General features: G+C 48.2%; 1 protein-coding gene across 1 annotated transcript; it reads right to left on the reverse strand.

Annotated features, from left to right (window-relative positions):
- Positions 1 to 8,229: 8,229 nt before the first annotated feature.
- On the reverse strand, positions 8,230 to 19,753 carry DIRAS1 (DIRAS family GTPase 1). The gene is made up of 2 exons (XM_060784731.2): positions 19,568 to 19,753; positions 8,230 to 11,950 (listed from the first exon to the last, which is right to left on the reverse strand). Exon 2 carries the CDS (start codon positions 11,940 to 11,942, stop codon positions 11,346 to 11,348), a length of 597 nt encoding a protein of 198 aa, XP_060640714.1. The 5' UTR covers positions 11,943 to 11,950; positions 19,568 to 19,753; the 3' UTR covers positions 8,230 to 11,345.
- Between the last annotated feature and the right edge of the window lie 6,337 nt (positions 19,754 to 26,090).

Here is a 26,090-nt window from a genome sequence, read left to right on the forward strand (position 1 = left end):
CGCAGGTGAGACTGGCGGGGACGAGGAGCAGAGCCTTCTCAGTGGTGGCCCCTCGCCTGTGGAACTCACTCCCCGGGGAGATTAGAACAGCGCCCTCCCTTCTCTCATTCAGGAAACAGCTGAAAACTTGGATGTGGGACCAGGCTTTCGGAAACTCTGGCAGCTAAAAAGAAGGACCATAATGAAAGGCAAATATTGTAGGAACCTATTTTAACCTATTGGACCTATGGAACGCGAAACACTGACCATGAGATTGCTTATTGTTGTGCTATGGTGCTATATATTAATGTTTTAATCTGTTAATTATTAATTACTGTTTTTATATTTGTATGTATTTGTATAAGGGCATCGAATTGTGCCGTCTGTGTAAGCCGCCCTGAGTCCCCCCTCGGGGGTGAGAAGGGCGGGGTATAAGTAGCAGAAATAAATAAATAAATAAATAAATAAATAAATAAATCACTTTCTGAGACCGCTGTGACCTTCATCCAATGACTGATGTAGACCAAACTTGGCACATACACCTCTCATGACCCACTTTACGCCCTGGTGTGGTTTGGCCGGGGATGGACCATAGATTATGGGACTTGCAGTACCTTTCCTCAATTCCTGAGACCACTGCAACTCTCATCCAATTAACGATAAAGACCAAACTTCGCACACTGAGTCTCCATGACGCACTTTACATCCGGCTGCGGTTTGGAGGAGGATGTACCATGGACAATGGGACTAGCAAAACCTGCACTCCCTTCCTGCCAACAATGATGGATCAGGATCACAATTCACACAGAGAGCCTGCATGACCACTCTACATCCTGGTGCAGTTTGGAAGAATGTGGAGATGGATAATGGGACTTACAGTCACTTCACTCACTTCCTGAGACCACGGAGACCCTCGCCAATGACTGATCAAGACCAAACTTAAAACACTTGGCACACAGAGCCCCCATGACACACTCTACATCCTGGTGAACTTTCAAGGAAGACAGAGCATGGATGATGGGACTTCAAGTACCTCCACTGACTTCCCAAGACTACTGCAACCCTCATCTAATGACCAATCAAGATCAAACTTGGCACACTGAACGCCCATGAGCCACTCTACATCCCGGTGCTGTTTGGAGGATGGACGATGGATGATGGGACTTGCAGTACCTTCACGCACTTCCTGAAACCAATCAACCAGCCCCTCCCTGGCCGATTTAATTAACCAAGATGGGCAAGGGTCTAAAGCCAACGTGGTCGCCCTCACAGCGCTAAGGACCTCTTCCACAGTCTCAGGAAGAACAAGCCTAAAAGAATCCCACAAAATTGGACAAGCAGATGCCTCAATCACCTCACCTGTAATTATTAGTAATATTACATGCAATATATAATTCAGGTTCTAATGTTTGTATATGTTAGGTTTTAACTGGATTTGATTGGTTTTATTTGAGGGAGAAAAAGCAAGAAACAGGCCATCCCTGAATTGCAGACATCTGACTTACAAATGATTCTCAGTTAAGAACAGGGCTGGACTGGATGGCCTTTGGGGGCCCTTTCTAAATCTGTGATACTGTATTTATCTTACACACACTTTATTTATTTATTTATCGTGTCAGTATCAACCAGACAATTGTATTACATTTTTAACAAATTTTTAACAAACAGACAAAACAGAGTTTGCAAGCTTGGTAGTTGATTAAATGTCCTTTGACAAGTATCTGGCCACTTGGAGTGCCTCTGGTGTTGTGGCAAGGAGGTCCTCCATTGTGCATGTGGCGGGGCTCAGGTTGCATTGCAGCAGGTGGTCAGTGGTTTGCTCTTCTCCACACTCGCATGTCGAGGATTCCACATTGTGGCCCCATTTCTTGAGGTTGGCTCTGCATCTTGTGGTGCCAGAGCGCAGTCTGTTCAGCGCCTTCCAAGTCGCCCAGTTTTCTGTGTGTCCAGGGGGGAGTCTCTCATTTGGTATCTGTTCTGGAACGGGTGTTCCAGGGGCTCCAAATTTGTGTTTTGCACTGAGTGTTTGTTCATAGTCCTAAGTTGCAGGGACTTTGCAGATAGGTGGCTTCCTTTGGCTGCATTCATAGGGCAAGTCACCTGCCAATTATAGTTAGGATCCCTGGTCCCGCCCCCTTTTTGCTTTTTGGAGGGAAGGGGCCATTTTTTCAGTTAGTCGCAGCAAGGGAAGCCAAGGCAGAGGATGCATACAGACGCTCCTCCTGTGCAAAGGCTTCGTTTTTTAAGTCTTCCTGGGGGAGAACAGATTAAAGGCCTCTACAGATTCCCAAAGGGTTCCAGGAAACAACTTCACACCCCAGGACCTCCAGAGGGAATAACAGCTTTTCATCTTCAGCTAAGTGATTTCAAGCCTGGTAGTACGTCTGTTCGGTTCTGAGACGCAGTTCAGCCTGTAGCAGACCCAAACCAGTCAGGTTTAAGTTCACAGCAGCTTGGGAGGAGCTTTAAAGGGGAAATTTTCTGTTAAACAAAGTTTCTTGAAGATAGTGCCTGTTTCCTGTAAACAAGACTGCAAGAGCCAATAGACTATTTAGAAAGCTTATAATCCCTGCTTGTTCATTAATAAAGACTGTTGTATTTAAGCTTAAGTCTCCTAAAGCCTGTTTAATAGGAAAAATTCCTCTAAAGTTTCCTTCTTGGGTCCCCGGGCTTCCCGCTGGACGCAAGCCTTGCATCCTCTCTTAGAAGCACTTAATTTCAGTTCCAGCGGCGACAGAACAGTATCAGCCATTGATTGAGGTTCTGGGTTTGAGCCTGCCACACACTGTATATAGGCTGTTCCCCAAGTTACAAACATCTGACTTACAAGCAGCAGCAAAGGGAATGCCACAGGGTGTTCACCCTTCCCTATGCTCTCCAAAGCTCATCTATGTCAGAAATATTAAATATTAACTAGGATTTTTTGATTACAAAAGTGTGAGTCAAGCACTGAAAGAATTAGTAAGCAGAAGCCTGTTAGAGAGTGCATCAAGGCTAGCATCGTCCTGAGGAGAGTGAGTAGGCCAAAGAGTGTTAGAATCAGTGGGCCAAAGCTACCGTTGTCCTCAGGAGAGTGAGGTAAACCCGTGTGAGGGAGCTCCAGTATGATGGCTGCTGTGTGTATACAGAGGCAGCCCTAGGTAATCAACGGTAAGCAAACAGTATTTTGGGTCCCCCCCCCGCCCCCGAACCAATCACTGATATATATTTTCTGTTCGTCGTGGGAGTTCTGTGTGCCATATTTGGTTCAATTCCATCATTGGTGGAGTTCAGAATGCTCTTTGATTGTAGGTGAACTACACATCCCAGTAACTACAACTCGCATATGTCAAGGTCTATTTTCCCCCAAGAGCGCCTCAAGAGTGCCCCTGGGCAAAATCAACTATACTGCAAATGCTTACTTTGCGTAATGGTTGAGCCGCCCCTGTGTGTATACTATGCTACTATGTATTTGTTTATTTGTGTTGTGGGAACCTTGTTATTGTAAACAGTGCAACCATATTATTTTGCTATAGAGAAAAGCCTCCTATGGAGGAGAGAACATTGGTCATGTGTGCTTTTGTTCTTTTTATCACTTTGGGCTCCACGCTGCTTCTGTTAAATTGCTGTGCATTTATGAGGAGGGTCTTTTGTTAATAAGCCCATTGCCCAATATATATGAATATGAATCCTAAGGAGGCTGAACCGGTGCTTGGCCACTGTAACGGACTGGATGAGGGACAACAGATTGAAACTTAATCCAGACAAGACAGAGGTACTCCTGGTCAGTCGAAAGGCCGAACAGGGCATAGGGTTACAGCCTGTGCTGGACGGGGTTACACTCCCCCTGAAGGCGCAGGTTCGCAGTTTGGGAGTGATCCTGGACTCATCGCTGAGCCTGGAGCCCCAGGTTTCGGCGGTGGTCAGGGGAGCTTTTACACAATTAAAACTTGTGCGCCAGCTGCGCCCGTACCTTGGGAAGTCTGACTTGGCCACGGTGGTCCGCGCTTTGGTTACATCCCGTTTAGATTACTGCAACGCTCTCTACGTGGGGTTGCCTATGAAGACTGCTCGGAAGCTCCAACTAGTCCAACGTGCAGCAGCCAGAATGCTAACACGAGCAGGGTACAGGGAGCATACTACTCCTCTGTTGCGTCAGCTCCACTGGCTGCCAATTAGCTTCCGAGCACAATTCAAAGTTCTGGTGTTAACCTATAAAGCCCTAAACAACTCCGGCCCTCTTTACCTGTCCGAACGTATTCTCCCCTATCAACCATCTGGGTTGTTAAGATCGTCTGGAGGGGCCCTGCTTTTGGTCCCACCGGCCTCTCAGGCACGTCTGGTGGGGACGAGGGACAGGGCCTTCTCGGTGGTGGCCCCTCGACTCTGGAACTCTCTCCCACTGGAGATCATTCTGTCGTTCAGAAAACGGGTGAAAACCTGGCTATGGGGTTTGGCTTTCGACGAGTGAATCAATATTTCTGTGATCGGATAGATGACGATGAATGATGGACAACGAATTCACTATGACGACTGACCATTGTTATTATGTGATTGCATTTTGCTGTTATAATGTTTTAATTGAATATGTTATATGATGTTTTTAATGATTGTTTTGTGATTTTATTGTTGGAAACCGGCCCGAGTACCCCGATAGAGGGGAGAAGACTGGTATACAAAATTGGTAAATAAATAAAAATAAATATGAGAGACTCGGGTTACACTTCAGAAATGTTCCTGTTCCCACTTACATACAGATTCAACTTAACAACGAACCTACAGAACCTCTCTTGTGCATCACTTGGGGACTACCTCTATATATACTTATGTGTATGCATGTATATTTGACTGGGGTTCCACTTAGTAAATGTCCCTGTTCTGACTTACATACAGATTCAGCTTAAGGATAAACCTACAGAACCTCTCTTGTTAATAACTTGGGACTGCCTGTATTATTATCAATCATCATCATCATCATCATCATCGCCTTTTCTGAGAGGCTGCCCTTCCCTTCCTCCCCTCTTCCATCTCCCCCTTTTTTCTCATTGAAGTCCCCCCCCCCCCCCCCCGCACCATTTTCCATCCCCAAAGCAGCCAGTTCCCAAGTGCCAAGGGAGCAGCTGGTTGTTGCCAGAGCAACCTGGTGAATGACGCATTTTGGGGTTTGCCGAGCAAAGGAAGATCTCAAGTAGGACGTGCTAATTTTTTTGAAATATGGGGTGGGGAGAGAAAGATGAGGAGGGGGGTTTATCGGCACCACACGCCCCTCCCCCCAAACACCCAGGGCACTGCATGGTTGCGTTGTGATGTTATCCTTCCACCCATCCATTGTCACCTTTAGCCTTCTTTCAATCCACCCATCATCAATGTTATCCTTTCACCTCTCCATTTTATCCATCTACCCTCCCTCCCTAATTTTGTCCTTCCTTCCTTCCTTCCTTCCGTCCTTCCATCCATCCATCCATCCATCCCTTTTATCCCCCTTTCCATCCATCATCCTTCAATTTTATCCTTCCTTCCTCCCTCTCTACTTCCTTCCTCCCTTCAATGTATCATCACTTTTATCCTTCTTTCCATCAATGATCAGTGTTACCCTTCATTTAGTTTTATCCACCCTTCCTTTCATCCATCGTCACTTTTGTCCTTCTTTCTATTCACCTATCTTCAGTATTATCCTTTGCCTTTCCATTTTATCCACCTTTCCCTCCTCATCAAGTTTATCCTTCCTTCCTTTCACCAATCCACCCATCACTTTTATCCCTCTTTCCATTCATCCGTCACCAGTGTTATCCTTCCTTCCATCAATTCTATCCATCTTCCCTCCCTAATTCTATAATTCCTTCCTTCTTCAGTTACCCGTCCTCCCTCCCTCCCTCCCTCCCTCCCTTCCTTCCTTCCATGTCTCATCTCTTTTATTCTTCTTTCCATCCATCATCACTGTTACCCTTCCTTCAATGATTTCCATCTATCTATCCACCCACATCCATCCATCCATCCCTTTTATCCCTCTTTCCATCCATCCATCCACCCTAACCCTTCCCTCAATTTTATCCTTCCTTCCTTCCTTCCATCCATCCATCCATCCATCACTTTTATCTTTCATAGCATCATAGAATCATAGAGTTGGAAAAGATCTCATGGGCCATCCAGTCCAACCCCCTGCCAAGAAGCAGGAATATTGCATTCAAATCACCCCTGACAGATGGCCATCCAGCCTCTGTTTAAGAGCTTCCAAAGAAGGAGCCTCCACCACACTCTGGGGCAGAGAGTTCCACTGCTGAATGGCTCTCACAGTCAGGAAGTTCTTCCTCGTGTTCAGATGGAATCTCCTCTCTTGTAGTTTGAAGCCATTGCTTCGTGTCCTAGTCTCCAAGGAAGCAGAAAACAAGCTTGCTCCCTCCTCCCTGTGGCTTCCTCTCACATATTTATACATGGCTATCATATCTCCTCTCAGCCTTCTCTTCTTCAGGCTAAATATGCCCAGCTCCTTAAGCCACTCCTCATAGGGCTTGTTCTCCAGACCCTGCATCATTTTAGTCGCCCTCCTCTGGACACATTCCAGCTTGTCCATATCTCTCTTGAACTGTGGTGCCCAGAACTGGACACAATATTCCAGGTGTGGTCCAGCCAAGGCAGAATAGAGGGGTAGCATGACTTCCCTAGATCTAGACACTATTCTCCTATTGATGCAGGCCAAAATCCCATTGGCTTTTTTTGCCGCCACATCACATTGTTGGCTCATGTTTAACTTGCTGTCCACAAGGACTCCAAGAGCTTTTTCACACGTACTGCTCTCGAGCCAGGCATCCCCCATTCTGTATCTTTGCATTTCGTTTTTTCTGCCTAAGTGGAGTATCTTGCATTTTTCCTTGCTGAACTTCATTTAGTTAGTTTTAGCCCATCTCTCTAATCTGTCAAGATCGTTTTGTATCCTGCTCCTGTCCTCTGGAGTATTGGCTATCCCTCCCAATTTAGTGTCGCCTGCAAACTTGATGATCATGCCTTCTAGCCCTTCATCTAAGTCATTAATAAAGATGTTGAACAGGACTGGGCCCAGGAGGGAAACCTGCGGGACTCCGCTCATCACTTCTTTCCAGGATGAAGAGGAAGCATTGGTGAGCACCCTCTGGGTTCGTCCATTTAACCAATTACAGATCCACCTCACTGTGGGCTAGTTTTGTGGGCTAGTTTTGGCTAGCCCACATTGAAATAGTTTGTTTGCCAGAAGGTCATGGGGGACCTTGGCGAAGGCCTTACTGAAATCCAGGTACGCTACATCCATGGCATTCCCCGCATCTACCCAGCTTGTAACTCTATCGAAAAAAGAGATCAGATTAGTTTGGCATGACTTGTTTTTGATAAATCCATGTTGACTATTAGCAATGACCACATTTGTTTCTAAGTGTTTGCAGACCACTTCCTTAACAATCTTTTCCAGAATCTTGCCTGGTATTGACGTGAGGCTGATCCTTCTTTCCATTTATCCAATATCAGTGTTATCCTTTCTTCCATCATGCTATGCTCCCTTCTTTCCATCCATCCATCCATTGCTTTTATCCTTCTTTTCATCCATCCAACATCAGTGTTAGCTTTGTATCGTTGAAGGCTTTCATGGCCTGAATCACCGGGTTGTGATTCACCTAATTACACCTAATCACCTCTCAAGAAAGGAATTTCCCAGGCAGTAACAAGCCACACCTAAAAACTGTTAGGCCATCACATGCTAATCAAGGTGGCCAATTGAAACATTCACACCTAGCTCCAACGGACAAGAGTTCTTTCTCCCACCGTGGACCTTCCACAGATATATAAACCCGGTTTTCTTAGTTTCCAACAACCTCTGAGAATGCTTGCCACAGATGCAGGTGAAACATCAGGAGACAATGCTTCTAGAACATGGCCATACAGCCTGTAAAACCTACAACAACCCAGTGTTATCCTTTTTTCCACCGATGTTGTCATTCCTCCCTCCCTCCCTCCCTTCCATCCATCCATCCATTGCTTTTATCCTTCTTTCCATCCATCCAACATCAATCTTATCCTTTCTTCCATCTGTCTCATCCTTCCTTCCTTTATTCCTTCTGTCCATCCATCCATCCATCCATCGCATTTATCATTCTTTCCATCCATCCATCCAACATCAGGCTTATTCTTTCTTCCCTTAGTGTTATCCTCCCTCCCTCCCTTCCATCCATCCATCCATCCATATCTCCCTCTTGTCCTCCTTTCCACCCAAATGAAGGATCCCCAAAAAACCAGACCCGGAGGATGTTGGGATAAATCTGTTTTTTATTCATTCAAGGAAGACTATTTCTAGAATAAAGGCTACATTGTACCATGGGGTGGTTTCTGTTTTATTATTATTACGTCGTCATCATTAATAATATTTATTGTCAGTAGTAGTTAGTTAGTAATAGTATTATTAGTAAGACTAGTATATTGGTTTATGCTGCTCCTTTTGTGGGTTTTCCCTTTCTCTATAAGAAAAACAGAAGAAGCCAGGTTGGGGGGGGGGGGAGATTGCACCAAAGAGGAGGAGCAAGCGAGCAGGATTGGATTTTTTTTTGGGGGGGGGGGGAGACTTCTATGTACAAAGGATGGGATGCTGTGAGTTTTCCGGGCTGCATGGCCATGTTCCTGCAGCATTTTTCCTGACGTTTCGCCTGCATCTAGGGCTAATGGCATCTTCAGAGGTCTTTTGGCAGTGAAGCAAGTGGAGTAATAATGTCCAGAGTGGGAGAAAGAACCCTTGTCTGTTTGAAGCAAGTGTGGATGCTGCAATTAGCTAGCTTGAATAGCATTGAGTAGCCATAAAGTTTGCAGAGTCAATCAGTGAGGGTCTCTGCATAGAGGTAGCCTGGCCTCGGTTGCCTGGAGCCAGTCTTTGGGAGTGCAGATACCCTCACAGATTGACTTTGCAGATTCACAGCTACTCATAAAACGTATGAAGCTGCAGAGTCAGTCTGGCCTCTGTTGTCTGGAGGCATCCTTTGTTTGGAAAGTGTTCACTAGCCCTTGATTGTTTGCTTTTTGTCTAGAGTTTCCCTGTTTCTGAGTGGTGTTCCTTATTTACCTCCCAAGCAGAGGGTGCCTCCAGGCAACAAAACCCAGGCTACTTCTGTGCAGAGATTGACTTTCCAGCTTGGTGACTACTCAAATACAAATTCCAGCTTTCTAATTGCCACATCCATACTAGCTTTACACAGACAAGGGTTCTTTCTCCCACTTGGGACACAGGGATCTTGATAAACTCTCCACTTGCTTGACTCACATCAGATCCTCTGAAGATGCCAAGAGCCACAGATGCAGGCAAAACGTCAGGAGAGAATTCTGCTGGAACATATTGGCCACACAGCCCAGAAAGCAACTCACAGCAACCCAGAAGTCTTAGGGCATTGCTAAGGCCAACCTGCCTACCAGCCCAAAACCTCCGCCCACCTGTCCAGGGCTGGCACTCGTTGTGCTTTGGTCCAGCTAGAAAGCACTCAAGGCCCTCTTGCTGTACTTGTACATCAGAGGAAGGGGATGCTGGCGTTGAAAGAAAACATAGGCCTGAAGCAGGTATTGCCTTGTCTTTTGGTGGACTCAGCAGGCAAAGAGCCCTCATTCTCGCCCAGGGGCAGTGAGGTCACCTCTATGGTCAGCAGCCAGACGATGCCACCAAAACAGCTCCCAGAGGCCTAGTTCCAAAGGCCACCCAGCGCTTTGGCTTTCTTCTGATTTGCAGATTCCTAGAGACAATTCCCTTGATTCCCTGGCAGGGAACAAAGGAACGAAGGAATGCACAAATAAACAATAAAGGAGGAAGCTATGAAAGAAGGAAAGGAAGGAGCAGGCAACAGAGGAGGTTCCTGTTTGGCAGCAGGGAGGCCAGGGCATGAAGGGGAAGCACTTTCTGAAACCTGCATCCGGGGACAGAAGGGAAGAGGGTGTCCAGGCTAAGCGGGAAGTCTTGGATCGTATCGGGAAACATTCTGGGACGCGCTGAAACCAGAAAGAATGGGGCTTCCCGGTCTCTTCTGTCAGCCTGGTTCCTGGTTCCTCCTCTTCCTCCTGTTCCCATTCATCATCATCATCTTTTGGAACCAGAGGTTGATCCCTTCTGAAAGCAGGGTCTTTTTGGCAGTGGTGATGATGATGATGTTAATGTTCCCATTCGCCCCACATGTGTCCCTATTGCAATGTATGGGGCATCAAGGGAACCCTGCTTCTGTTTATCAGGTTCTAAGGTCAACAGAAAGGTGGAGCAATTTGCAGCCCTCTGGGTGTTTTTCGGGCTACGTCCCCTCCGTTTGCCACCCACAACCCTTGTGCTTCCTCTCCTTTAGCAGACAAGCTCCACTGGTCACCGGTATCCTATTGGAAGTCCCCCTCGAGCCTTAGGAGGGTGTGGCGTCCCTGGCCAAACGGCCTCCTCTGACTTCTTTGCCATGTGCTTTTTGGATTGGTTGTGTTACCTTGTGCAGCTTTAGAAGCCAAAGCCCCTGAATTAACAAAAAAGTACATTTCAAAGTCCGACAGAATTGTACAGGTGACGTTCACATTGTCCGACAAATGAAGAACTGCAAGGGAGAAGAAGGAAGGAAGGAAGGAAGGAAGGAAGGAAGGAAGGAAGGAAGGAAGGAAGGAAGGAAGGAAGGAGGGAGAGAAGATGAAGGAAGGAGCAAAGCAAGGACGAGGAAACCCATTCATTTCTCCCCACGGATGGATGGATGGATGATCTCTTCCTTCATTTGAAGTCTTGGCTCCAAACTCTTGGGACATCTCACCTCTCTCTGTATCCCTGGAAAGGCAGCAGCAGCCAAACAAATGGCGAGTCCCAAAGAAATAAAAGAAAGAGAAAGGCGGCTGCTTGGAAATGGAGATCTGAGTCTTCCCCAAGGGCCAAAGTGGGTCCCAGGGCCTTTGGGGAAATAATTGTGCTCACAGTGGGATCAGCAGGACTGCGACAGGCAAAGAAATTCCCACAGTGCTTTGCTCAGTCAATCCGTTTCGGACACAGTACTTCGGAGAGGGAGAGACTGACTCTTCAGATGGAGAGGGATTGTGCATTTCTCTGTTTGTGCAGCTTGTGGCAACGAACCAACAGTGGGCCTCTGGGCCCTCCTTCCGCTAACGGAGAAGGTGTGAGGATTTGGGAGCCCCCTCCCACTCCACTGGAGAAGCACTGAAAGCAGAGCCCAGTCCTTCCTTTCAGTCCAGTAGGGCAAGGAGAGAAGGAGTGTTGACTTCTGCCTCCATCCCGCTGCGTACACCCGTTGGGAGAGTCTTTGGGAGGATGTCAAGGAGGAAGATGACAGAGTGGAGCCCAGACACCAACGAGGAAGCGAGTATAGGCTACGAATGGCATCCCTCGGCCTTTCACCTCTTCCTCTTCCTCCTCCTCCTCACATGAGGCTGCATTTGCCCTTGATTTTGTCTGTCCTCTTCTGCTTGCTGGAGCGCTTGCCATCAATGTTGAGGCTCATGTTGCGGCGCTTCTCCAGGCTGAGCAGCTCCTGGAAGAGCTCCTTGACATTGTAGTTCATCTTGGCGGAGGTTTCCATGAAGGCGCACTTCCACTCCTGGGCCACGGCCTCCCCCTCAGCGGCCTGCACCTCCCGCTGGGTCTCGTCGCACTTGTTGCCTACCAGCATGATGGGGATGCTCTCCACACTGCCCTTGATCTGCAAGATCTGCTGGCGGATGGGCCGTAGCTCCTCCAGCGACTGCCGGCTAGTGACCGAGAAGACCAATACAAAGGCGTGTCCCTTGGAGATGGAGAGGCGTTGCATGGCTGGGAACTGGTGGCTGCCCGTGGTGTCCGTGATCTGCAGTGTGCAGACACTCTTGTCACAGCTGATCACCTGCCGGTAGGTGTCCTCAATGGTAGGGATGTAGGTGTCGCGGAAGGTGCCCTTCACAAAGCGCAGCACCAGCGAGCTCTTGCCCACGCCACCGGCCCCAAAGACTACCACCCGGTAGTCGTTGCTTTGCTCTGGCATCGTCGCACCTACAGCAGGAGAGACAAGAGACAGACAGACAGAAAGACAGTGCTGGAGGAGGAGACCACCTTCTGAGAAAAGAAAGGACCTTCAAGGAAACAAGGAACTCCCACCTTCAAGGAAGAGATTCCGAACGTTGAGAATACAAGGGACTCCTACTGTCACAGAAACAAGACTCCCATGTTCCTGGAGACAAGGGACTCCCACCTTCTAGATAACAAGGGACTCCCACCTCCAAGGAAACAAGGGGCTCCTTTCTTCAAGGAACCAAGGGCCTCCCACCTTCTAGGAAACAAGGGACTCTCCCCTTCAAGGAAACCAAGGGACTCCCCCTTTCAAGGAAACAAGGGACTCCCCTTTTCAAGGAAACAAGGAACTCCCACATATGAGGATGCAAGAGACTCTCACCTTCACGGAAACAAGGCTCTCCCACCTTCATGTAAATATGAGACAACCACATTTGAAGATACAAGGGACTCCCACCTTCACGGAAACAAGCGACTCCCACCTTCACGGAAACAAGCGACTCCCACCTTCACAGAAACAAGGGACTCCCCCTTCACAGAAACAAGGAACTCCCACCTTCAAGGAAACAAGGGACTCCTGCCTTCAAGCAAACAAGTGACACACCTTCAAGGAAACAAGGGACTCCCTTCAAGGAAATAAGGAACTCCCCCTTCAGGAAACAAGGGACTCCCACATTTGATGATACAAGGGACTCTCACCTTCACAGAAACAAGGTTCTCCCATCTTCACGTAAACAAGGGACACCCACATTTGAAGATACAAGGGACTTGCACCTTGAAGGAAACAAGGGATTCCCACCTTCATGGAAACAAGTGACTTCTGCCTTCAAGGAAACAAGGGACTCTCATATTTGAGGATACAAGGCACTCCCACCTTCATGGAAACAAGGGACTCCCACCTTCACAGAAACAAGCGACTTCCGCCTTCAAGGAAACAAGGGACTCTCACATTTGAGGACAAGGCACTCCCACCTTCATGGAAACAAGGGGATCCCACCTTCACAGAAACAAGTGACTTCCGCCTTCAAGGAAACAAGTGACTCTCACATTTGAGGATACAAGGCACTCTCACCTTCATGGAAACAAGGGACTCCCACCTTCACATAAGCTAGCAACTTCCACCTTCAAGGAAACAAGGGACTCTCACATTTGAGGATACAAAGGACTCCCGCCTTCCATGGAAACAAGGGACTCTCCCCCCCCCCCCTGGCTTCAAGGAAACAAGGGACTCCCTCCTTCACGGAAACAAGAGACTCCCACCTTCGAGGAAATAAGGGACTCCCGACTTCACGGAAACAAGGGACTCACCCCTTCATAGAAACAAGGGACTCTCACATTTGAGGATACAAGGGACTCCCCCCTTCAAGGAAACAAGGCACTCCCATATTTGAGGAAACAAGAGACTCCTACATTTGAGGATACAAGGGTCTCTCACTTTCATGGAAACAAGGGACTCCCACCTTCAAAGAAACAAGGGACTCCCACATTTGAGGATACAAGGGGCTCCCCCCTTCATGGAACCAAGGCACTCCCATATTTGAGGAAACAAGAGAATCCCACATTTGAGGATACAAGAGTCTCTCACCTCCATGGAAACAAGGGACTCCCACCTTCAAGGAAACAAATTTCCCCTGCATCTGTAGCAAGCATCCTCAGAGATTTGTTCAGAGGTCTGTTGGAGGTGAAGCAAGTGGAGTGTATGTTTATTGGTGGTATGATGTCCAGAGTGGGAGAAAGAACACATTCTTGTTGAAGTAGGTGTGAATGTTGCAGTTAGCAAGCTTGGTTAGCACTGAGTAACCATGAAACTACAAAGTCAATCAGTGAGGGTATCTGCATATAGGTAGTCTGACCTATGTTGCCTGAAGGCACCCTCTTTTGAAATTGTCATTGAAACTGAAAGCCACAAGAAGCACATGGATAATTTCAACAGGAAGGGGGAAACCATGAAAATGAACATCTTGTTACCTGTATTAAAAAACACCAGAATGAAGACAGTAAATAAAGGACACCACTTGGGAACAGGAGGACTCCAGACACCAAACAACCAAGTGTCAGTGAACACTTTCCAAACAGAGGGTGCCTCCAAGCTACTTGTATGCAGATACCCTCACTGATTGACTTTGCAGCTTCAAGCTTGCTAACTGCAACATTCACATTTGCTTTACTCAGACAAGATTTGTTTGGACATTATTGCAGAGGTATGTACACACTCCACTTACTTGACTCATATCAGATCCTCTGAAGATGCCATTAGCGACAGATGCAGGCAAAACGTTAGGAGAAATCTCAGTTCTTGTGGGTTTTTTCGGGCTATATGGCCATGTTCTAGAGGCATTTCTCCTGACGTTTCGCCTGCATCTATAGCAAGCATCCTCAGAGGTTAGGAGAAATGCTGCTGGGCCACATTAGACACACAGCCCGGAAAACTCACAGCAACCTAAATTTATCCTTCTTTCTTCCTGCCTGTCTTGGCCCCAACTGGAGGCATCCCATAATAGTCGGACTTGCCTGTTTCTATTTCGGGAGGCCTCTGCCCGGCTTCCAGATGGCCACTCCGGTCTCACTAGTAAGGCCTTTTGTGCCAATGTGATGTGATGGACACCTGCCTTTTGCTCTGGTTTGGGAAGGAAGGAAGCCATCTGTCCATCTGTCAGGGGTGATTTGAATGCAATATTCCTGCTTCTTGGCAGGGGGTTGGACTGGATGGCCCATGAGGTCTCTTCCAACTCGTTGATTCTATGATTCTGTGATTCCATGAAGCAAGCAAGCAAGCAAAGCCTCTCTTTCACAACGAAGACAACAGAAGCTCCATCGAAGCCCATTGTTGCATGTGGGCAACAATGGCTCTTCTTCACTGAGAAAAGGCACCGCGCTGTGAAAGGATGGCAACACAAGCATCGTTCCCCTTTTCCCCCTAGGTAACAACCAACGTTTACCTGTGACCTCTGCTTGCCATTGGTGGCTTTGCCCGTCTTCAATGGGGAGCCCTTCCCTTATTCAACCCGCCCTCCCTCCCTCCCTTAATTAAGCAACAACCCAAAGTTGCTGTTGCAAGTTGCTTTGACCAATGACTGGATGGTTGGGTGGGTGGCCTTTCAAAGCAGCAGAGGGAATAACTGCGGCCATTGTTCTTTTACCGAAAAGCAACCTTTGTAAAGTCAAAAGTTTCGATCCACAGAACAGGAACTTGGCACACAAAACTCCCATGACAATTAGAAAACACTGGAAGGGTTTTGTGGGCATTGACCTTGAGATTGGGAGTTGTAGTTCACCTATATCCAGAGGAGTGCTGTGGATTCATGCAATGATGGATCTGGAGCAAACTTGGCATGAATACTCAATCTGCCCAAATGTGAACACTGGTGGAGTCTGGGAAAATAGACCTTGACATTTGGGAGTTGTAGTTATTGGGATTTATAGTTCACCTACAATCAAAGAGCATTCTGAACTCGACCAACAATAGAATTGGGTCAAACTTCCCACACAGAATCCCAATGATCAACAGAAAATACTGTTTTCTGATGGTCTTTGGCGACCCCTTTGACACCCCCTCACGACCCCCTCAGGGGTACCGACCCCCAGGTTGAGAAACACTGAAGTGGGGTATATATATATATATATATATATATATATATATATATATATAAATAAATAAAAGGAGCCCCCGGTGGCGCAGTTGGTTAAAGCGCTGAGCTGCTGAGCTTGTTGACCGAAAGGTCGCAGGTTCGATTTCGGGGAGCGGCGTGAGCTTCCGCTGTCAGCCCTAGCTTCCGCCAACCTAGCAGTTCGAAAGCATACAAATGTGAGTAGATCAATAGGTACTGCTCCGGCGGGAGCGGTAACGGCTCTCCATGCAGTCATGCCGGCCACATGACCTTGGAGGTGTCTATGGACAACGCCGGCTCTTCGGCTTAGAAATGGAGATGAGCACCACCCCCCAGAGTCAGATGTGATTGGACTTAATGTCAGGGGACAACCTTTACCTATATATATATATATATATATATATATATATATATATATATATATCCCTATGGAATGATGTCCAGGGTGGGAGAAAGAAAGAACTGTTGTCTGTTGGAGGCAAGTGGGAATGTTGCCATTGGCCAGCTTGATTAGCATTTAATAGCCCTGCAGCTTCAAAGCCTGGCTGCTTCCTGCCTGGGGGAATAGCTGAAGGAACCTCTGAAAGCATAAGGAAGCTGAGGAAGAAACACAACCTACAAACAGTCTACAGACCCAGGAAGAATATCCAACAAATGCTACGTTCTGCCAAGGACAAGAGGGATCCTCTCACCTCTGTAGGAGTCTACTGGATACCATACGGCTGTGGATGAGAAGAACATAGCAGCATTGCCCAAGCACAAATCAAGGAACATGAAAGGCACTGCAGACTAACTCAGCCTGAGAAGTCAGTCATAGTAGAGCACCTGATGAACCAACCTAGACACAGCATATTATGGGGGAACACAGAAATATTCAAGTACACAGAGAAGCCATTGAAATCCACAAGAAGCTGGCAGACCATTTCAACAGAAAGGAAGGAATCATGAAAACGAACACAATCTGGCTACCAGTATTAAAAAAAAACTCCAAAATCATAACATTAAATAAAGAGCAAGACTCAGAAATAGGGGAAATCCAGACAAGAATCAATCAGGGCCAGCTCACACCTCCAAACAAAAGATTCATAGCATCATAGAATCCTAGAGTTGGAAGAGACCTCATGGGCCATCCAGTCCAACCCCCTGCCAAGAAGCAGGAATATTGCATTCAAACCACCCCTGACAGATGGCCATCCAGCCTCTGTTTAAAAGCTTCCAAAGAAGGAGCCTCCACCACACTCCGCGGCAGAGAGCTCCACTGCTGAACGGCTCTCACAGTCAGGAAGTTCTTCCTCATGTTCAGATGGAATCTCCTCTCTTGTAGTTTGAAGCCATTGTTTCGCGTCCTAGTCTCCAAGGAAGCAGAAAACAAGCTTGCTCCCTCCTCCCTATGATTTCCTCTCACATATTTATACATGGCTATCATATCTCCTCTCCGCCTTCTCTTCTTCAGGCTAAACATGCCCAGCTCCTTAAGCCGCTCCTCATAGGGCTTGTTCTCCAGACCCTTGATCATTTTAGTCGACCTCCTCTGGACACATTCCAGCTTGTCAATATCTCTCTTCAATTGTGGTGCCCAGAATTGGACACAATATTCCAGGTGTGGTCTGACCAAAGCGGAATAGAGGGGTAGCATGACTTCCCTAGATCTAGACCAGTGCTTCTCAACCTTCCTAATGCTGCGACCCCTTAATACAGTTCCTCATGCTGTGGTGGCCCCCAACCATAAAGTTATTTTTGTTGCTACTGGTGAGGTTGGGGGGAGGGCGCAGGATTGATTTTGACATTTGGGATTTATAGTTCACCTACAATCTGAACTCTACCAGTGATGGAATTGAACCAAACCTGGTACACAGAATACTCATGACCAACAGAAAATACTGGAAGGGTTTGGTGGGCATTGTCCTTGAGTTTGGGAATTGTAGTTCACCTACATCCAGAGAGCACTGTGGACTCAAACAATGGATCTGGACCAAACTATGCCCACATGTCAACACTGGTGAAATTTGGGGAAAATAGACTTGACATGTTGGAGTTGTAGTTGCTGGGATTTATAGTTCACCTACAATCAAAGAGTATTCTGAACTCCAGTAACAATGGAATTGAACCAAACTTGGCACACTGAGCTCCCATGCCCAACAGAAAATACTGGAAGGGTTTAGTGGACATTGACCTGGAATTTGGGAGTTGTAGTTCACCTACTTCCAGAGAGCACTGTGGAATCAAACAATGATGGATCTGGACCAAATTTGGCACAAACACTCAATATGCCCACATGTCAACACTGGTGGAATTTGGGAAAAATAGACTTGACATTTGGGAGTTGTAGCTGCTGGGATTTATAGTTCACCTACAATCAAAGAGCACTCTGAACCCCACCAATGGTAGAATTGGGCCAAACTTCCCACACAGAGACCCCTATGACCAACAGAAAATACTGTGTTTTCTGATGGTCTTCGGTGACCCCTCTGTCACCCCCTTGCGACCCCCCCAGGGGTCCCGACCCCCAGGTTGAGAAACACTGATCTAGACACTATGCTCCTATTGATGCAGGCCAAAATCCCATTGGCTTTTTTTGCCGCCACATGACATTGTTGGCTCATGTTTAACTTGTTGTCCACGAGGACTCCAAGATCTTTTTCACACGTACTGCTCTCGAGCCAGGCATCGTCCCCCATTCTGTATCTTTGCATTTCGTTTTTCCTGCCTAAGTGGAGTATCTTGCATTTGTCACTGCTGAACTTCATTTTGTTAGTTTTGGCCAATCATCTCTCTAATCTGTCAAGATCGTTTTGAATCCTGCTCCTGTCCTCTGGAGTATTGGCTATCCCTCCCAAGTGGAGTATCTTGCATTTGTCACTGCTGAACTTCATTTTGTTAGTTTTGGCCAATCACCTCTCTAATCTCAATGCTAATCAAGGTGGCCAATGGCCAATGGCGACATTCCCACTTACCGGCAACAGACAAGAGTTCTTTCTCCCACCCTGGACATTATTCCACAGATAGATAAATAGATAGATTTGTTTCATCTCTATGCAGAGACTCTCACTGATTGACTTTGCAGCGGTAAGGCGAATCAATCAGGCCAATGCAACATCCACACTTCCTTCAAGCAGACCAGGGTTCTTTTTCCAACACACTCCACTGGCCTGGTGCCCAACAGACCTCTGAGGATGCCTGCCATAGATGTGGGCAAAAGGTCAGGAGAGAATGCTTCTGGAACATGGACAGGCAGCCCGGAAAACTCACAGCAACCCATTTGACAACACAATGACGGGCCTCTTTGGCCTGTTCCGTCGCTGGCCATGGTACTCCTTGCAAGGAGGAGAGAGGGGGGGGGGCAGATGGAAGGCCCCCCTTTTTGGCACCCTGAAGGTGGCGCAAAAGCAGCACCCAGAGAGAAAAGAGGCTGGGGGGGGGGGGGCGCCACAGGGCAACAGGTCCGCCTGCTCGGCGCCAAGGAGGGCGGGGGAACCTTGGAACTCCTTGCCGCAAGAACGAGGGGAGTGCGGGGAAAATGTGTGGTTCCATGAAAGGAAGGAGAAAGGGAGAGTGGCATATTGGAAGGGAGGGAGGAGCTTTCCCGGCTATGGGCGTTATGGGGAGGATGGGAACCACGACCCCCGCCCATGATGGATCTTGGGAATGGATAGGTCACTTCACCCCTCCCTCCAGGTGTTTGGGACTTCAAATCCCACAACTCCCGGGCACTGGGATGGGCACCAGGGAGGCGGGAAGGCCTTTTTGCCCCCCAAATATCCCCCAAAGGAAGGAAGGATAGAAAGTAGGAAGGATGGATGGATGAAAGGAAAGAAGGAAGGGGTGACTGCTCCTGAGGCCCCCTCCCCCCATAGGGAATGGGGAGGGGGCTGCGAGGGAAGCCCCCCTCCCTCCCCTGCGCCAGGCATACGTCATCGCCCGCTCCCTCCCAAAAGATCCGCAGCCCCCCCCCCCCCCGGCTTGGCTTTGCTTGCCCCGCTTTGCATCTCACCTGGACGAGGAGGAGGAGGAAGAGGGAGGAGGAGGAGGAGGAGGAGATAGGCTCAGCCGGGCCCCGCTGCTGATGCCCCCGCAGCCATCCGGGGAGACGGACGAGGGGAGGAAGGAAGGAAGGAAGGAAGGAAGGAAGGAGGGAAGGAGGGAAGGAGGGAGGGATGCTGCGTCGGAAAAGGAGGAGGAGAGGGAACGCGTCACGTGGGGACGCCACTGACACCAGGCTGATTGGGGGGGGGGGGGGTCCCTTCCTCTTTCCTTCCTCTTTCTCCATCCCTCTTCCCGTTTCCTTCCTTCCTTCTTTCCCCCCTTCCTTGCTTCTCCCTCTCCTTGTCTCCTTCCTTTATTTCCTTCCCTCTCCCCCTTTCCTTCCTTTTCCTCCTTCCTCCATTCTTTCTTTTCTTCCCTCCTTTCTACTTTTTCCCCTTTTTCCTTCCTTTGCCTCATTCCTCCCTCCGTTTCCTATTCCCAGGGGCGGCTCGTCCATTACGCAAAGTAAGCGGTCGCAGAACACTTTTTTTTTGCCAGGGGCGCTGAGGCGCCTCTGTAAATGCCCCTCGACCGCCACTTGAGGAGCGCCCCCTCAGCTCACAACAGCCCTAGCAGTCCGGGGGAGCCTCGACTTTCTTGCCTCGTTGTCGGGCGATCCTCTTCCCAAAGGGGCCGGGCCCTTGAGCCTCACCTAGCCCCTCTCGTTCCTGCTCCACCCGGCCACCAGGTGTGCAAGCAGAGCCGGCTCTCAATCGTTCTCCGCGTTCGATCCCTTCCCCATGACCGGCTCCCTTTCCCGATCCCCCGGCGCTCCACCCGCCTCCTCTCCTCTCCCCAATCTGCGGGTGGGCCAAGGGGCGGAGCCGCCGCGCCTGGCCCGCTTTGGGTCAGGAGGCATGTCTGAAGACCCCAGCGTGCACACCAAAAGTCACATCTTCTCCTGACTTTCTCTTCAGCTATTGGGACCAAGAGAGAGAGAGAGAGAGAGAGCCCCTCCGGCTGGAGGTATCTCCCACCTCCGCTCCCTCCTTTGTTTTTGCGCCTACCTTCAGGAAAGGTGGGCATCTCCACCTCTCTCTCTCTCTTGGTCCCAATGGCTGAGGAGAAAGTCAGGAGAAGAGGTGACTTTTGGTGCACACGCCGGGGTCTTCAGGCACGCCTCCGGACCCAAAGCGGGCCAGGCAAGGGAGCAAGTGCTGCAAGTGTAGTTACTGGGATGTATAGTTCACCTACAATCAAAGAGCATTCTGAACTCCACCAATGATGGAATTGAACCAAATATGGCACACAGAACTCCCACGACAAACAGAAAATATATATCAATGATTGGTTTGGGGGGGGGCGCCAAAATACTCTTTGCTTACCATTGAAAATTACCTAGGGCCACCTCTGGGTACGATGTCATCTGTACGCAGATGATGTCCAACTCTGTCACTCCTTTCCACCTGCTACTAAGGAGGCTGTTCAGGTCCTGAACCCGTGCTTGGCCGCTGTGACGGTCTGGATGAGGGTGAACAAATTGAAATTGAATCCAGACAAGACAGAGGTACTCCTGGTCAGTCGCAAGGCCGAACAGGGTATAGGGTTAGAACCTGTGTTGGATGGGGTCGCACTCCCCCTGAAGACACAGGTTTGCAGCTTGGGTGTGATCTTGGATTCGTCACTGAGGCTGGAACCCCAGGTCTCAGCGGTGACCAGGGGAGCATTCGCACAATTAAAACTAGTGCGCCAGCTGCGCCCGTACCTTGGGAAGCCTGACCTGGCCACGGTAGTCCATGCTCTAGTCACATCCCGTTTAGGCTACTGCAACGCTCTCTACGTGGAGTTGCCTCTGAAGACTGCTCGGAAGCTTCAAATGGTCCAACGATCGGCAGCCAGGTTGCTAACAGGAGCGGCACTCAGGGAGCATACCACTCCTCTTGCGCCAGCTCCACTGGCTGCCAATTTGCTACCGGGCACAATTCAAAGTGCTGGCTTTAGCCTTTAAAGCCCTAAACGGTTCTGCCCCGACCTACCTGTCCGAACGCATCTCCTCCTATGAACCAGTTAGGACATTAAGATCGTCTGGGGAGGCCCTGCTCTCGATCCCGCCGGCCTCACAGGCACGCCTGGCGGGGACGAGAGACAGGGCCTTCTCAGTGGTGGCCCCTCGGCTGTGGAACGCCCTTCCTGCAGATATTAGATCGGCCCCTTCCTTGCTGGCATTCCGGAGGAAAGTAAAGACCTGGATGTTTGAACAGGCATTTGACTAAGCAGTGTGATTGATTAACTGATTATTGGAACACGGAATAACGGACAACGAGTTTTGAATTCTGATTTCACCGACTAGACCGGATGGATTTGTTATATTGATGTATTGATGTTTGATGCCTATGTTAATGATGTTAATGACTTCTGTATTTTAAATGCATAATGATTTTGTATCCTGTATACCTAAACTGTTGTAAACCGCCCTGAGTCGCCCAAGGGCTGAGAAGAGTGGTATACAAATAAATAAATAAATAAATAATCCCAATTAGATTACTGCAACGCACTCTACGTGGGGTTGTCTTTGAAGACTGTTCGGAAACTTCAATTAGTCCAGCGGGAGGCAGTCAGAGTACTTACGTCATACAGTAAGTACTCCTTACAGAGAGAGGTCAACCCTCCTGTTCAAGGAGCTGTTCAAGGAGCTCCACTGGCTGCCGTTTATTTACCGAGCCCAATTTAAGGTGCAGGTGCTTACCTATAAAGCCCTGAACGGTTTGGGACCAGCCTACCTGCGTGATCGCATCTCCGTCTACGAACCCACGCGTTCTCTTCGTTCATCTGGAGAGGCCCTGCTCGTGATCCCACCTGCGTCGCAAGTGCATTTGGTGGGGACACGAGACAGGGCCTTTTCCGTGGTGGCCCCCCGACTCTGGAACACCCTCCCCAAAGATCTTAGACAGGCCCCTACATTGGCAGTCTTCAGAAAGAACTTGAAGACCTGGCTGTTCTGATGTGCCTTCCCAGAATAGGAAACCTCCAATACCAAGTCCCATAAGCACTTTATTAAAACGAAGACTGCCCCACACTGCACACTGCACTTGCCCTATAAGCCTTATATTCCACCTGTCACATCAGCACTTTTAATTCCTGTACCCATTACTCTGGCCCGGCCCAGTTTTATTGTGTCTTAGTGTATTGTTTATTGCTTGTTGTTTAGATTGCTTTAATTGTTTTTAATTTGCCTTAGGTTTTGTATTGTATTGTGTGTTGAGGCCTTGGCCTTTGTAAGCCGCATAGAGTCCTTTGGGAGATGCTAGCAGGGTACAAATAAAGTTTAATAATAATAATAATAATAATAATAATAATAATACAGGAGCGTCATTCTGGAGAGCAAGCCCTATGAGGAGCGGCTTAAGGAGCTGGGCATGTTTAGCCTGAAGAAGAGAAGGCTGAGAGGAAATATGATAGCCATGTATAAATATGTGAGAGGAAGCCACAGGGAGGAGGGAGCAAGCTTGTTTTCTGCTTCCCTGGAGACTAGGACACGAAACAATGGCTTCAAACTACAAGAGAGGAGATTCCATCTGAACATGAGGAAGAACTTCCTGACTGTGAGAGCCGTTCAGCAGTGGAACTCTCTGCCCCGGAGTGTGGTGGAGGCTCCTTCTTTGGAAGCTTTCAAACAGAGGCTGGATGGCCATCTGTCAGGGGTGATTTGAATGCAATATTCCTGCTTCTTGGCAGGGGGTTGGACTGGATGGCCCATGAGGTCTCTTCCAACTCTTTGATTCTATGATTCTATACAGGGAGCATACCACCCCCCTGTTATGTCAGCTCCACTGGCTGCCGATCCAATTCCGAGCACAATTCAAAGTGTTTTTTTTTTTACTTACCAAACCCTATATGGTTCCGGCCCAGCGTATTTGTCCGAACGGATCTCCCTCTACGTCCCCCCTCGGAGTTTAAGATCTTCTGGGGAGGCCCTGCTCTCGGCCCCGCCTCTATCACAAGTGAGATTGGCAGGGACGAGAAGTAGGACCTTCTCTGTGGTAGCCCCTCACCTATGGAATTCACTCCCCGGGGAAATTAGATCAGCGACATCCCTCCTTTCCTTTAGGAGGAAATTCAAAACATGGATTTGGGACCAGGCGCTTGGACAATCTGGGGGATAAAGGACTATGTCGACTGATAAGAATGGACAAAGTGGAATGAAGTTATGGACCCTGAGTGGCGAACGCTGAGCATGAGATTAGTTTATTGACTGTGTTATATAGTGATTGTTTTAACTGTTATAACTGTTTCAACTGCAGTTTTATATGTTTATATGTATTATTGTGTAGGCATCGAATTGTGCCTTTTGTAAGCCGCCCTGAGTCCCCCCTCAGGGGTTGAGAAGGGCGGGGTAGAAGTACACGAAACAAATAAATAAATAAATGAAATCATTCATTTCATCCTCCCTTCTTTCTTTTCTCTCTCTCCATGCAGCATCTCACCTGCCTTGCCTTTCCCTTCTCCCTCCTGAATCGCTTGTTCTTGTTATTACTGCAAAGGCTGGGGGCGGCATCCCTTCTAATTCTATTATTATTTAGAGGCTGGACGTCCATCTGTCGGGAGGGATCAGGTGGAGCTTTTCTTGCATGAAGGCAGAAGAGAGTTGTTGGATAGATGGTCCTTTCCAACTCAAGGATATTTTTGTTGTGCTGTTGTTAGAGGCTGGATACCCATCTATTGGAAGGGATCGGGTGGTGCTTTTCCTGCATGAAGGCAGGTCGGGGTTGTTGGGCTAGATCAGGCATGGGCAAACTTGGACCCTCCATGTGTTTTGGACTTCAACCCCCACAATTCCTAGCAGCCTATTAGCTGTTAGGAATTGTGGGAGTTGAAGTCCAAATCACATGGAGGGGAAGGGGGGCCAAGTTTGCCCACGCCTGGGTTAGATGGCCTTTGGGTCCCTTCCGACTACGCAGGGGCGGCTCAACCCATTACGCAAAGTAAGCATTTGCAGTATAGTTGATTTTGCCCAGGGGCGCTCTTGAGGTGCTCTTGGGGGAAAACAGACCTTGACATAATTTTTTTAATTTCGTGTCAGGGTAGCCAGTCAATTATATTACATTTCTAACAGAACAAAGCAAACAAACAGACATAATACAAAATTTGTGAGTTTGGTAGTCCTTTGACCAGTATCTGGCCACTTGGAGTGCTTCCAGTGTTGCTGCAAGAAGGTCCTCCATTGTGCATGTGGCAGGGCTCAGGTTGCATTGCAGCAGGTGGTCAGTGGTTTGCTCTTCTCCACACTCGCATGTCGAGGATTCCACTTTGTGGCCCCATTTCTGAAGGTTGGCTCTGCATCTCGTGGTGCCAGAGCGCAGTCTGTTCAGCACCTTCCAAGTCGCCCAGTCCTCTGTGTGCCCAGGGGGGAGTCTCTCATTTGGTATCAGCCATTGGTTGAGGTTCTGGGTTTGAGCCTGCCACTTTTGGACTCTCACTTGCTGAGGTGTTCCAGCGAGTGTCTCTGTAGATCTTAGAAAAATATTTCTTGATTTAAGTCGTTGACGTGCTGGCTGATACCCAAACAAGGGATGAGCTGGAGATGTCTCTGCCTTGGTCCTTTCACTATTGGCTGCTACTTCCCGGTGGATGTCAGGTGGTGCAATACCGGCTAAGCAGTGTAATTTCTCCAGTGGTGTAGGGCGCAGACACCCCGTGATAATGCGGCATGTCTCATTAAGAGCCACATCCACTGTTTTAGTGTGATGAGATGTGTTCCACACTGGGCATGCATACTCAGCAGCAGAGTAGCACACCTTGACATATGCGAGTTGTAGTTACTGGTATGTATAGTTCACCTACAATCAAAGAGCATTCTGAACTCCACCAATGATGGAATTGAACCAAATACGGCACACAGAACTCCCATGACGAACAGAAAATATATATCAATGATTGGTTGGGGGGGGGGGGCAAAATATTATTATTATTATTATTATTATTATCTAGCATCTCCTGAAGGACTCGATGCGGCTTACAGAGGCCAAGGCCACAATAAAACAACAATATAACAATTACATATAAACCAAAGCAAATCAAAAACATTAAAGCAATAACAGTAAACAATTAACAACACACCATGATACAATAAAAACTAGGCTGGGCAAATGCAAAAAATACTGTTCGCTTACCATTGAAAATTACCTAGGGCCGCCTCTGTGACTACGATTCCATGGGAAATGAGACCCAATTAACCTCCAGGGTGTTTTATCAATGGCTCCACCTGCTGGGACCAGACTTAGAAGACAGGGTTCCTATGGAGTTGGACACGGATCCCAGAGCGCAGCTTCCTAGGAGGAAGCCTCATTAGCCGAGTATTTCATTCTCCTTTGAAATCCTGGAGCATGAAGGTCATTTTGATGTGGATTTGGTTTAGTTCTCTGGGCTAATTTAAGTGGGGTTCTTTACCATTTGGGTCAATACTATGTTGCAAACCATCCTATAAAAGTAATGGTTTAAATAATAATATCCTTTGATTGGCTCCCGATCTTTAATAGTCCCATAAATGGGTT

Source organism: Anolis sagrei, chromosome X (genome assembly GCF_037176765.1).
Source record: "Anolis sagrei isolate rAnoSag1 chromosome X, rAnoSag1.mat, whole genome shotgun sequence".
NCBI lineage: Eukaryota > Metazoa > Chordata > Lepidosauria > Squamata > Dactyloidae > Anolis > Anolis sagrei.